The 13,958-nt window shown below is 35.8% G+C and overlaps 1 protein-coding gene across 1 annotated transcript; it reads left to right on the top strand.

Moving 5' to 3' along the window:
• The first annotated feature begins 1,540 nt into the window (after positions 1-1,540).
• Positions 1,541-6,734, top strand: LOC126827962 (uncharacterized). Its single transcript, XM_056102297.1, has 6 exons — positions 1,541-1,895; positions 2,331-2,517; positions 2,924-3,145; positions 3,675-3,846; positions 4,028-4,176; positions 4,960-6,734. Exons 1-6 carry the CDS (start codon positions 1,749-1,751, stop codon positions 5,136-5,138), a joined length of 1,056 nt encoding a protein of 351 aa, XP_055958272.1. The 5' UTR covers positions 1,541-1,748; the 3' UTR covers positions 5,139-6,734.
• The last annotated feature ends 7,224 nt before the right edge of the window (positions 6,735-13,958 follow it).

Raw genomic sequence — 13,958 nt, 5'->3', positions numbered from 1 at the left:
AGGAAAGCCAATCAAGACACAGGAGCAAGTTATGATCTGATTCCACTATTAGAAACTAGTACTAGTAAAAATAATTCTGATATTATTGACCACCAAGTACCGGTACCACAATCAAGCTCAATTTCAATATCACCAGATGTGGTACTTCAGAGATCTGCAAAGGTATAAATTATGAAATTTTATTATTATTACATTTTTGCCCATAATTTTCAATAAGAAAATGGATGTAATAAATTTTGGAAGTCTGTATTGAGATAAACTGAAACAGGCGTGATCAGCATCCATGATCAGCATACATGTGTGTAGGAACACACCATAACTTGATTATCTGTGGGTATATAGGTCAACAGAAATTTTTATCAAGACACTATACTATAGCATTGAATTAAGAAACTTGTGTGGGGAAAATTGGGCAGATTTAATTTTCTCAACAATGTAATACTTTAATTTGTTAGTCTTAATTTTGAATTTATTTATTATTCCAGACCTATGTGAAATCCACCCAAACTTTAAGAGGTGTGGTCAGTCAAGGTTGTCAGACATCCTCCTCATTTATTAAGTATGCTGATGCTGCAACCCAAACAGACGAGTTACCCCAGAATCCTGTTGTGGTACAAGAAATTGTTTCTCAAGTTTCTTCTTCTACTGCCAGTGAGGATGAATACACTACAGATGATGAATTGAATGATAAGCAGAATGAGGATTGGTTTCCATATACTACTGATGATGAAAGTGATGATAGTGATAGTGTTTTTAATGAAATGTATGTTAATTATAAAATATTACAGAAACTTCCATCTCAAACTCAGACTGCAATGATATGCTCAATCCATAGGCGTACGGGGAAATTTTTGACTGGGGGGGGGGGGGGGTGGTGGTGGTTGGTGCCCAAAAATTTAGTTAGGATCTTAGTATGTTACATAATAATAATAAATTCGCTGTTAAATTGGACACATTCAAGAACACAATATTTTTTTATACAACTTTTACAAAGTACAATTGTGTGCCCAAATTTTCCCAGCATTTGGTGCCCATGTATTGTAATGCATATTCAATACATATTCTTTTCATTTAGCTCATAATGTATAATCATTTAGTGATGAAAAACATGCCATTAATTCAAGAGATATACTGAATGCTTTATTAACTGTCTTCATAAGCCCAGTTTGAGCAGAAATTAACCCAATTTCATTTTAAAAAATATATAGTACATATATCCAAATTTTGAAGCGTTTTCCTCAAAATTTAAGAATGTATTGTAGTAAAGAAACTGTCAAAATATCGTCATCAAAACCCTGTAATCGCTCTACAAGCCAGAGTTTATAAGATTTCATTTTAAAAACTTGCTATTTTGTTTTTATTTCAGAAAGATTACTGATATTTTAAACACAGATAAGGTTGAAGAAAGGAAATATATTGTTTTTGAATCAAATATAAAAGAGCTTCTAGAGGTGTGCAGAGAATGTCACAATAAGTGTGTAGTTGTGCTTAAGCAAAATGTGGTTGTTATGGAGGCAACATGTGAAACAAGGCACACATTTCTGTGGAGTAGTCAGCCATCAAACAATCAGTTACCATTAGGAAACTTGTTACTTTCTGCAAGTATCCTGTTTTCAGGTGCTAGTGTCACAAACATTCTTAATGTGTTGAACAGAATAAATGTGTCTTCATTTACAGACAGAACATACAGACATATTCAGTCTTGTTACCTGGTACCAGCTGTTAAGAATGTTTGGTCACTTTGGCAAATGGCAGCAGTAAGAGAAGTTAAAGGGAGAAATGTAAAACTTGGAGGGGATGCTAGATGTTGTTCACCAGGCCACACAGCTAAATATGGTAGTTATTCTCTTATGGATTTGGAGAGTGGAATTGTATTAGATGTGCAACTGATACAGGTAAAGGAAACCAACAATTAATTAACAGATAGCTTAGTGGTCTAACATGCATGCTTTAGATCATAATATCTGCCATTGAGTCAAGTGACATGGATTTGATCCCAAGCTTGTACGTGACATGGAATAGTGTAAGCTGCCGAACCTCATGGGCTTTCTTCGTGTCGATCTGGTTTCTTTACACTGCTTAAGACCCCTACGCACAAGCGAATTACTGAACAATTACACTAATATTATATAAAACACAGAGGGTTGTCAGACCCTTTTGGACACCTACAATCAGCAAAGTTGTCTGCTCTATTTATAAAACTGATTTTTTAAAATTCTATTAGCACCACCTTCAGTAACTAAAAATTATCAGTGGTAAAAAGGACGGTAAATTCTCTTTTCATTTCATTTTCTTTCAATGTTTATATTTATATATAATAAAAAAAATAGGTTACAGAAGTTAATGATTCATACGCAATGGAGAAAGAGGGTTTGATTCGGGGACTAGAGGCTCTGAAAGGAAAGGGAGTTCAAGCAACAGACCTAACTACAGACAGACATTGTTCAGTGAGAAAGCACATGAGAACTATGGAACCAGATATAAATCATTGGTTTGATGTGTGGCATGTTGCTAAAGGTAATAAATAATGAGTCACGTTTGTAAAACACAGTGTGTGTATACATGTAGATAATAATATATGACTTTAAAACCAAAATGTAACATTGCAGAGCAGCCAAGTGTAAAATTAACTGCATTTTAGTCTCCAAATGACCAAGCCTGAAAAATAAGGCCCTTGTCACAGACATTGTTAGACACAAATTAAAGCATTAAATCAGGCTCCACAATCTCTTTACATGATTCCTGTCATTTTGTCTTGTACAAATTTGTCTTTTTCAATGTTATCAATATTTATAATATGTTCTGCATAAAGTTCAAAATCTTTATTATGGCCTGACATTGAGTCTATATACAAATTGTTATTTTCAGGCATGAAAATCACCAAACTATTTTATGTCTTAGTCATTTATAAAAAAAATTTCAGGTGTTTATAAGAAACTGATACTATTATCTAAGAAGAAAGGCTGTGAACAGATTGAAGAATGGGCACAATCCATATCTAATCATTTGTATTGGGCAGCTGCTAGCAGTGATGGAGATGGTGATTTGGTAGAGGCAAAATGGAAGTCAATAACAAATCATGTGGCCAATCTTCATGATGGACATGGTGAGCTATATCAAAGATGCCAACATGAACACCTAGACCGTCATTGTTGCCCATTAAAATTAATGATTATATTTATGACAAGCAGGTAATCATTATTATATCCTTTGTATTATGATCAACTAAGAATATTAATTGTTTTTGTCAGTAGGCCTAAGCTTTGTTAAAGGCTCAATACCACTCTTGTTGTAACTGAATAATATGTCCCAATCTTTATTCTGGTCAACAAATTGTACTATTTTAGAATATTACAGTTAATTGATGATACAAATTTCATCTTAACACACCTTATTTAAAATTTTTGAAAAATTCAACATAATGGTTTGAAACGTCTAACGTAAACCTTTTCAAATGAAACTTCGATTTAAAAATATTTTTTAAACCCCCTGGACAAGTAAAATTGGATTTAATGGATAATTTACACAACAGGTAGGACACTAACACTTCTAGTACTTAGAATAAGGCTATTTTTTATTTTCTGGAGCTGTCAAGCCAGCAAGAGTGTTATTGTCCCTTTAACATAATAGTGTTTACATTATAAAAGCAGGGGTATTTTCTTTTTTACAAACAGGATCAAAAGCACACAAGTTACTAAAAGAGTGTTTATTGAAAAAAAGTTTTATGAAAGATATTCAAAAGTTGTCCCCAGCCGAGCAGACATCCAAATTGGAATCTTACCACAAAGTTGTCTGCCAATTTGCACCCAAATTCCAACACTTTTTTTATGATGCCATGAATGCAAGGTAAGTGTTGTCTAGCCTGAAAGGTTTCTGAAAGGTTTGTCATATGAAAGTTAAAGTACAAACAACAATGCCCTGTTTTCAACATATCAATATAAAAGTCTGCATAAATAATATTTATTTATCTGATTCTGATACAATATCATTAGTATTACAATTTGGATGCTAATTGCCATAATTACAGATTGTTATTGGCTGCAATGCATAACAATGAAAACTGTGTTAGACAACAGGCTACTAAAAGGGATGGTACTGCCAAATGGAAGATAGCCTACCCAAAAGCCAAACATGGAGACCACACTTTGAAGCCTGTATTGGATTCATGTTCTTACGGTATGGAGTCAGGTTTCTTCTAAATAATAAAGCTTATTCTAAACTTGGATGAAAACTACGATTTGAATAATATTTAGTTTGAATAATGGTTACAGTTGTGTGAATTTGGAGTGAATATTGATGGAAGATCAATTTATAAGTAATAAGATCATTATCATGGTGGTTTGTTTTCTGTTGTTTTTACACCAGGTTAAATAGTGTCTAAATTGTGGTCAGTCTGTTCTTATTATTATTTACACCAACTAAAACGCTACACAGGCTGTGACACAATTCACAATACAGTACTATTACGAAATACAGTACTATTACGAAGTACTTGGAGCCACGGTGGCTAGGTGGGTAAGGTGCTGGCTCCCTAGCCTGGAGGTCGGGTGTTCGATCCCTGTATTGGCCGAGAAAGTTCATCCAGATTTTCCGACGAGGTTTCCCCTTGTCAGTGATGCAGGACGGAGGGCCTGACAAGGACAGCTGTCTAGTCTTTCGGATGAGACGAAAAACCGAGGTCCCGTGTAAACATTGGAATGCACGTAAAAGATCCCTTGGCAGTTGGAATTCGATATAAGAGTAGGCGATAGTGCCACTGCCCGGGCAAAATTTCCCTCATAGCACACTGTATGGCGTATGCCCGTCTTCATTAGCCCAGTATAGGAGCAGAACAGTAGGACGTTAAACCCCATTTCATTTCATTTCACGAAGTACTTAATGGTAGCAAATCGAAGCCAAAATGGCAAATACTTTTGGGATATAACAATTAGATTCTTAAACATATCATCTTTGTTCTAGGTTATGTAAAGGATCTTCTGCGAGAAGTAATGGAGCTTCGAGAAGCATTTCCCTCTTACAAAGCTGCTCAGGTATTGGTCAGTCGAGATGCTCCACCACCAACCACATTAAAGTCTGCCAATAGGATTGAATTGAATGTTGCCATTACTCGGCATCATTCAAGATTTAACACTACTTAAACATGCATTATGCAAGAGCTAAATCTGATTATTGCAAGTCTTAATTTAGGTTTCAGATGTTATAGAAATTATAAATTAGATCTTTATTTAAACAACAAGACCAAAATCAACTCTGTAGACCCACGGATGGCTCGGCTACAGCTCGGATTTAAATAGGATTTCACTAATTGATTAAGGGGTAACCTGATGAAAATACGTCAGTTAGATCGAGGCTAAATGATAGAGTGTACTTAGCGAGGCCGCTGTTAAGCGTTTCCGTATGCCATTGAAAACTTTACTTGATAATCGAGATATGTAGGTGGAGTTAACGCCTGTCAATCAAACGTTCGGCGAAGGTGAATACACATTTCGCTACCATTTCTAGGCAAATATTACAACGATGATAACTATGTTCAGAATAAAGTAATTTGACTGAATTTTTCAATATATTCTTCTTTCATCATCTACTTTTGAACTGTTATAGCAAGAATGGCCAACTCTCTATAAATATCTCCCATAATGTATCTTTAAGTAGAGACGACAGCGCCACTGTCTGGGCAAAATTTTTCTCATAGCACAAAGCATGGCATATTTCCGTTTCTTACTACATATTTTAGAACAGCCCTTGATTGTCTAGTATTGTCTCTGGTCGCATTTGTAATTCTTTAACTGGTTCAAGTTGTGATTGATTATACTGCATCTTAATTAGTATCACTTACGGGAAAAACAAATACAAGTTTCTTGATTAAAGTTTTATATTAAGCTCTGATACAAAGGATACATGCATTATAATAATTCATTCTCTCAAACCCCATCCAACCAGACCAGTGATGGGATTTCGCCTGTATATTCCGGACTTGTCCGACGCTATTTCCAAACGCCCAAACTTGTCCGACCTTGAATATGCCCAGTCGGACATCAAGACATGGTGAATAATATTCAAAATTCCAAAATTAATATACATGTAGTCTACTGAGTGTACAGCTACAACTCAACCCGATTATCGTTGATAATAGGCTGGATTGATTAGGTAATTAAGTGATCAACGTATTTATCGTGTTATACCGTCTTACACCTACTTTGATTAACTACTTAATCTGTCTTGATTGGCTGACTTATCCTTTTTCGGACAGTTCATCAATCCAATCTCAAACAGAAGTCATTGCTTTCCCTTTATCGGACTATTCATCAATCCAATAAGAGTGATTATAATTTTAATCTAAGTGTTAAACTTGTGGTTTCTACACTGACTTTTACATTTTAATCACAGCATGTACCAACCGACAGCATGGATAAGCTAGATGTCACATTTCGTAAGAGTACAAAACACCCCAAATCAATAGACAGTCATTTAGTCTGCAATATCTTTTACGTCTTTTAAGACTCCATATAGAAATTCCCATTTGCAGTGGCATTTCGCCGCGATCTCAATTGCCGTGCAAAAATCGCTTAGGATAAAGACAAGGAGTACGGTCGCCTGTCCAACCTCGTGGGTTTTCTCCGGGACCTCCGGTTTCGTCCCACTGCTAAAGACCCCTACGCGCAAGCGAATTATTTAAATAAAATTAAACCATATGTTAGTCCCGAAATGACCTATTTTGTGTCGAGTGGACGTTAAACCCCATTTTTCTCTCTCTCCCTCTCTCTCTCTCTTACGATAAAGCTATGTGCAGTGAGTCACGTACGCCATACGCTGCAGGAAGCTATGTCTTTTTACAAGTCGATACGGATCGGCAAGCTTTCATTCTATCATATTACGAAAACACGTAATTTTATAGAAATATCACTGACATAAATTTGAATACCACAATTAAATATGAAATATTGGCTGTTCCCATTTTTATTACACATAGATTTGAATATTTTGGTGACATTTTTTAAAGAATGAATTGCTTCTTATTCAGATTCACAGCCATCAATTGTTATATTGGCTAATTATGATGTAATTATGATGTGATTGGTCACTCATGCCAAATATGAAATGGTAACATTCCGATCACGTGTATTTAGACACAGAATCTATCCTTGGCTTTGGACCCCTTTTCCTGTTATTCACTGCCATCAATTGTTATATTGGCTAATTATGATGTAATTATGATGTGATTGGTCACTCATGCCAAATATGAAATGGTAACATTCCGATCACGTGTATTTAGACACAGAATCTATCCTTGGCTTTGGACCCCTTTTCCTGTTATTCTCACAATATTTCCTAAACAATTTAATACCATTAAACTCATACCATAGCTAATATACTGGCAATGGAGAATACAAATAAAACATTATGTATTTATCAACGATAGCTCATGTCCTCTGGTGCACTTATGTTCGTCTAATACAATTTCACATAAATTATCAAGTAGTACTAAATTGTCTTTTAATCTGATTGATTGATTGCCTGCAAATTAGCACTAATCATTGATTACAATATACATCTTTTCAGAAATCCACTTATTAGGTGACATGTCTAAAAAAAAGGGTCGTAAATAAAAAGTAATACTAATAATGCCTTCTTAGTTTTATTATGATTTGTTAAAACTGATTTAAATCTTTATTTTATAAATTATAATGAATTGGATTTGTGTCAGATACACTTAATTTACTTCTTTAGTGCTATTAAATTTGAGGCTTTTTATATTGGAAATATTTATATGTGCTATAAAATGTAATTGAAAAGTAATTAACCATTACATGATTTTTGGAATGAAATTATTTACATTTTCATTACTCATTACTCTTCCATTTAATAAAAAATCAAACAAAATACTTTGAAAGTTTTTTTTTCTTATTTTTAATAGTCATCAGGATACTTAAATCCTGTGTAAGTTTCAGAACTGGAAGGAAAAGTTTCACAAATTTTATTTACAACACAGGATGGAATGACCTTTCTGTTCTTTTTACCAAGGATATGCCATATCCATCTTGTAAACCTTCTGTAGGCTATATATCTATAGACCCTGAAATAAATAAATTGGGTACCATTAACTAAAAGCATTGTATGTGAGCAGTTCAATAATCAATTGTGTATGTTGTTAAATTATTGAAATGTTTAAGAAAGATATTTTTATGCTAGTAATAAAGTACTCCCATGTGTGTGGCAGTGTATTTACTGAATATTTGTGTATTGCAATCCTACTGGGATAATAAGATGTAGCAATAGTTAAATTGACTCATTTAGAGTCTAAATGGAGAAATTGACCCCAAATGGCCAAAACCTGAATATGAATATGTTAAAAAAAAAACAACCAAAACATACTCATGTATATGTTCATCATCACCAACTGGCCCTTGCTGTTCAATGTACTCATAACAAGCCAACAGTGAGGCTGATGTCCCCCGCCGAAATAGGAAAATAATTAGAGGACACATATAAAAATCAAATTGCGTATTGCTCTGCTTACCCTGAGCAGAAAATGCTCATTATCAAACTTAGTCAAGGTATTACTGTAATGAAACTATACACCAAGTTTCATCAATCTCACTTAATTAGAACTAAAGTTATCGTGTCCCAAAGCATCAACCAATCAAATTGCTTATCTCTGCTTACCCTAAGCGGAAAATGCTCATCTTCGAACTCCATCAAGGCATTGACCTAATCAACACATACACCAAGTTTGAACATTCTAGCTCAATTAGGAAGAGAGTTATCGTGCCCCAAAGTATCAACCAATCAAATTGCTTATCTCTGCTTACCCTAAGCGGAAAATGCTCATCTTCGAACTCCATCAAGGCATTGACCTAATAAACACATACACCAAGTTTGAACATTCTAGCTCAATTAAAAGTTATCGTGTCCCAAAGCATCAACCAATCAAATTGCTTATCTCTGCTTACCCTAAGCGGAAAATGCTCATCTTCGAACTCCATCAAGGCATTGACCTAATCAACACATACACCAAGTTTGAACATTCTAGCCCAATTAGGAAGAGAGTTATCGTGTCCCAAAGCATCAACCAATCAAATTGCTTATCTCTGCTTACCCTAAGCGGAAAATGCTCATCTTCGAACTCCATCAAGGCATTGACCTAATAAACACATACACCAAGTTTGAACATTCTAGCTCAATTAGGAAGAGAGTTATTGTGTCCCAAAAAGTGTGACGGACAGACAGACGGACGGACAGACGGACAGACAGACAGACAGACGGACGGACGGACGGACGGACGGACAGACAGACCCATTTTCTCGACACACTGCAGACAATCTTTACAACACTTCCTGTCACGTGGAACTTGCATTTGTAGGCAATGTCCACAACTGCACCTGGACAAAAGTTTAAAAAAAATATTTTTAGTAATTAGTACTGTAGTAGGCCCTGGGCTTTTCTATATTATATAGATTATTAGATGTTGTTATCTACGTGATCAGCACTATTAAAATTGTTCCTTGATTACAATTTACATGTAATCAATAGATCATTTTGTAAAGCTAAATTATATTCTGACAACGGTACTAATTTGGATCATACAGATCCTACATTAAATAGGCCCTTGGCCTTGGGCATAACATCTTTAAAAAAAACGACCGATAGGCCCTACTGGTATTGGCGGTAGCTCTCCTATATATATATATAGCCTAGGCCTTCAAATTGTTTGCCAATCGTTCGACTATCGTCTGGACGATACATCGACGAAGCATGTTTATTTGGGTGTATGTATTTCAAATGAATATGATAAATTATTAATATAGAATCTAAGAGCCTAATATAATAGTGATAGTGATAATAAAAAAGTAGAATGGTACTAGTACTAACCAATACGTTACATCGTGCAGTTGACCTTCCGCTTCAGAGGCATCGCTACTGCTGGACGAATCGTTCTCGCTTGAATCATTGTTGTTAAATTGATCACGTCTCGCAGGTGGTTTGAACTGGTAAGGCTGGACAAAAAATTCTAGTTCCTCAATGTCTGCCATCGTAAAGAAATTATAAGACCGATATTGACGTCTGTTTGATCATTTGTTGACATTAAAGAGGACTAATATGACGCAATAACCTATTGACCAATCAGATTGTTTGAATTACCAAAGGGCAGATAACTGCGTATTTTATTTCTACACAGGTAAACATTTGTGAATGCTCGCGACGCATGTTAGGTATTAAAAAAATTTTTTTGCCTGACGCGATCCCACGGCACTAAAGAATATATTTAGGCAGTCAGTAAGGATATTATGAAGCCTTTTCCGGTGACCTTTAAGATGTTGTACATCTCTATATTCTTTTAAAAAACAACTTAAAACACATTTTTTTAATCAGGCTTTTAACTGACTCTGTATACAATCGTTAACATGTCCATAATCTTGTTGTTTATGTGTGATTTACATTGTCACTTTGTAAAGTGCCCCTGAACATGTTATATGAAAGGGTGCACTATAAATATGCTGTAATAATAATAATAAAAATAATAGTGCTATCAACAGACTACGACGGATGGCTCAATTTTGACAGTTCACCAGCAAATATGTCGAATTCACTTCTGCCATTAGGTCCTTTTCTTGTTTTAGATTTAATTGTTCGTGCGTGGGTTACTTGAATCTCCCTTACTATATCCTTAAAAACACTATCGCTCATTGTAATGGACCCAAGAGCTTGAAAAATGAAATTCTGTCTCGAAAGGGGTAGTTTCTTCCTTTTGGCAAACTGTAAGATCTCTACAATGAAGCCATTGCTAAGGCGGACTGGTACATCTGATTCTGAGATACGTGACATCAGGTCATCCAGGTTTCCTAGGATATCCGATTCATATATGCCGTATGTATCACAAAGGCTACCAACACTGCCAAAAAGAACAGGAATAGCTAAGAAGACTTGAAGCTGATCACTATCATTATTATCAACCTGGCGTTTGCCCTGGATAACGCACATTTATTTTGGTACTAAATATGTAGGTGGTATTTATACTGGTTCTTACCAAATTTTCGCCGTGAATCTGACCCTTGACTTTGATGATAAAATTAAGGATTTTAGAAAAAAGATTTTCTACGCAAATAAGATACATATCAATTGCTTGTATCAAGACCTAACTATTCATCTAGGTCATGATGTGTGAAGGTCATTGGCCGTGAAGCGCAGCGAGTTTTTCTAAACCCCTTTAATTTTATTGTTGACATAATGTCACTAATTAGAATAATAAATGAGTAAAAACAAGAAACGACGTAACTTTGGACATATATATTGGCGGTATCATAATAAAACTGGCGGCTGCCATACAGGTTACGCCCACATTTTCGAGAGATGGATAGAGAACAAGCTAAAAATTACAATTCGATATGTGCAAATATCGAAAGGATCCAAGATCTTTGTGTTATTAACTTACATTTCAAGTTTCAACAAAATCGGATAAAAATTGTGACCTCTATATGGTCCACAACCTTGATATACCATATTTGAGAACGAACTGCAGCCATTTTGTCTGTCAATTTTGGGCCAATTTACACGAAATTCGAACTCAGCGATACCTTAGGGTGTAACAATGATATAATAATACGGCTTTTTAAATCGGATAAAAATTATGACCTCTATAGGGTCCACAAGCTAAAAACGTGATTTTTGGTACAATCAGGGGCCATAATTCAGGAAGTTACAGTCCAATATGTGCGAATATCTAAAGGAACCGAGATCTTTGGTTTATAAACTTACATTTCAAGTTTCAACAAAATCTGATAAAAATTGTGACCTCTTTGGCGTCCACAACCTTGATATACCATATTTTTACGCTATTTGAGAACGGCGGCCATTTTGTCTGTCAATTTGGGACCGATTTTTTTCACGAAATTCGAACTCGGCCATCCTTAGGGTGTAACGGTGATATAATACTACGTATAGGGTCCACAAGCTAAAAACGCGATTTTTCGTACAATCAGGGGCCATAATTCAGGAAGTTACGGTTCGATATGTGCGAATATCGTAAGGAACCGAGATCTTTGAGTTATAAACTTACATTTCAAGTTTCAACAAAATCCGATAAAAATTATGACCTCTATAGGGTCCACAACCTTGATATACCATATTTTTACGCTATCTGAGAACGAACGGCGGCCATTTTGTCTGTCAATTTTGGGCCGATTTTCCCAAAATTCGAACTCAGCCATCCTTAGAATGTAACGGTGATATAATAATACGTTTTTTTAAATCGAATAAAAATTATGACCTCTATAGGGTCCACAAGCTAAAAATGCGAGTTTTCGTATAATCAGGGGCCATAATTCAGGAAGTTACAGTCCGATATTTGCGAATATCGAAAGGAACCGAGATCTTTGGGTTATAAACTTACATTTCAAGTTTCAAGAAAATCGGATAAAAATTGTGACCTCTATAGGGTCCACAACCTTGATATACCATATTTTTACGCTATTTGAGAACGAATGGTGGCCATTTTTTCTGTCAATTTTGGGCCGATTTTCACGAAATTCGAACTCAGCCATCCTTAGGGTGTAACGGTGATATAATAATAAGGTTTTTTAGATCGGATAAAAATTACGACCTCTATAGGGTCCACAAGCAAAAAACGTGATTTTTCGTACAATCAGGGGCCATAATTCAGGAAGTTACAGTCCGATATGCGCGAATATCGAAAGGAACCGAGATCTTTGGGTTATAAACTAACATTTCAAGTTTCAACAAAATCGGATAAAAATTGTGACCTCTATAGGGTTCACAAGCTAAAAATGTGATTTTTCGTACAAACAGGGGCCATAATCCATGAAGTTTCGATCCGATACATGCCAATATCGAAACCAGCTGAGATCTTTTGGCGATAAACCTATATTTCAAGTTTCGTCAAAATCGGATAAGAATTGTGACCTGTAGAGTGCCCACAAACAAATTGTGGACGGACGGACGGACGTCCGGACGGACAGGGGCGACGACAATGTACGCCCACATGAAAATGTGGGCGTATAAATATACTATAATGTTTGGTATCTTTGGAGAGGTTAATTAACCAACTTTTTACATAGAATAAATCAGTTTATTTTCATGAAGTGTTAACTTGCACTAAAGGTTGCAAGCCAGCTGACTTTTAGTACTGATTAGCGCGTCCATTGTTTTCCACCCTGCTGACATGTTTGCCGGTACCTAAATAAAGCAGAAATATACATTATTACAATAATGTAATTTGGGCTGACCTCGTGACCGCATTGGTCTCGCGAGATTTCACTTCGTGGGACTTCACTCGAAGCGTCTTACTAGCGAGAGACAACACGTGAACGAACAATAGCTGGAAATACTTAGTATACTTAGTATTGCTGTAGATTGTATTCACGTATTGTGTACGTGCATTTTTTATTCGGCCAGTATCGACATTTATTTGCTTGGGATAATCTTTGCCAAAAAATGGCGGCTTTTCCTTTGTTCCAAGTTGGTCAGCAGTCGCTCACTCTCGCATCGAGTCCGTTATCTGATCCAGTGCAAGTGTGCATTTTCGGTTCCAGCTACATAAAACGGCTTCGTGATCTCACGAATTCCATTCAGTATTATTCAAATTTGAGTTTAGACCGTCGACTATGTAGAGTTAGTTTCCGTGGTTATGGCGATTTACGTGTTAGAGGCGATCCGCACAGACGCCTTTTTAAGTCAAACAATTTAGATTTTCGTCATGCCGACATTATAGTGTTACATATGGGCTCCAATGATTTGTCGGATTTGAACAGTAATCCATATCAATTCGCGTTAGCCATTGTGTCCTTTGCCGAGTATATTGTTCACGGATGGAATCCGAAGTGTGTAGTAATTTCGGAACTTTTACCCTGCAAATTGGTGACCCATTCCACTTATAATGAGAAAGTAGCAGAGACAAATAAAATATTGGCATCATTGTGCACTGACCGTTCTAATATCTCATT

Source organism: Patella vulgata, chromosome 7 (assembly GCF_932274485.2).
Source record: "Patella vulgata chromosome 7, xgPatVulg1.2, whole genome shotgun sequence".
Lineage (NCBI taxonomy): Eukaryota > Metazoa > Mollusca > Gastropoda > Patellidae > Patella > Patella vulgata.
The sequence above is the reverse complement of the archived record's forward strand: the minus strand, read 5'-3'. Positions and strand labels throughout refer to the sequence as shown.

What these genes read in the sequence shown, in the direction of transcription:
- LOC126827962 (XM_056102297.1), top strand. Translation starts at nt 1,749, where the DNA reads ATGGCAGCAGTAAGAGAAGTTAAAGGGAGAAATGTAAAACTTGGAGGG. An exon ending in TGTGTGGCATGTTGCTAAAG is followed by an intron (nt 2,518 to 2,923) that starts GTAATAAATAAT and finishes AAAAAATTTCAG; the next exon opens with GTGTTTATAAGAAACTGATA. An exon ending in TATGATGCCATGAATGCAAG is followed by an intron (nt 3,847 to 4,027) that starts GTAAGTGTTGTC and finishes CCATAATTACAG; the next exon opens with ATTGTTATTGGCTGCAATGC.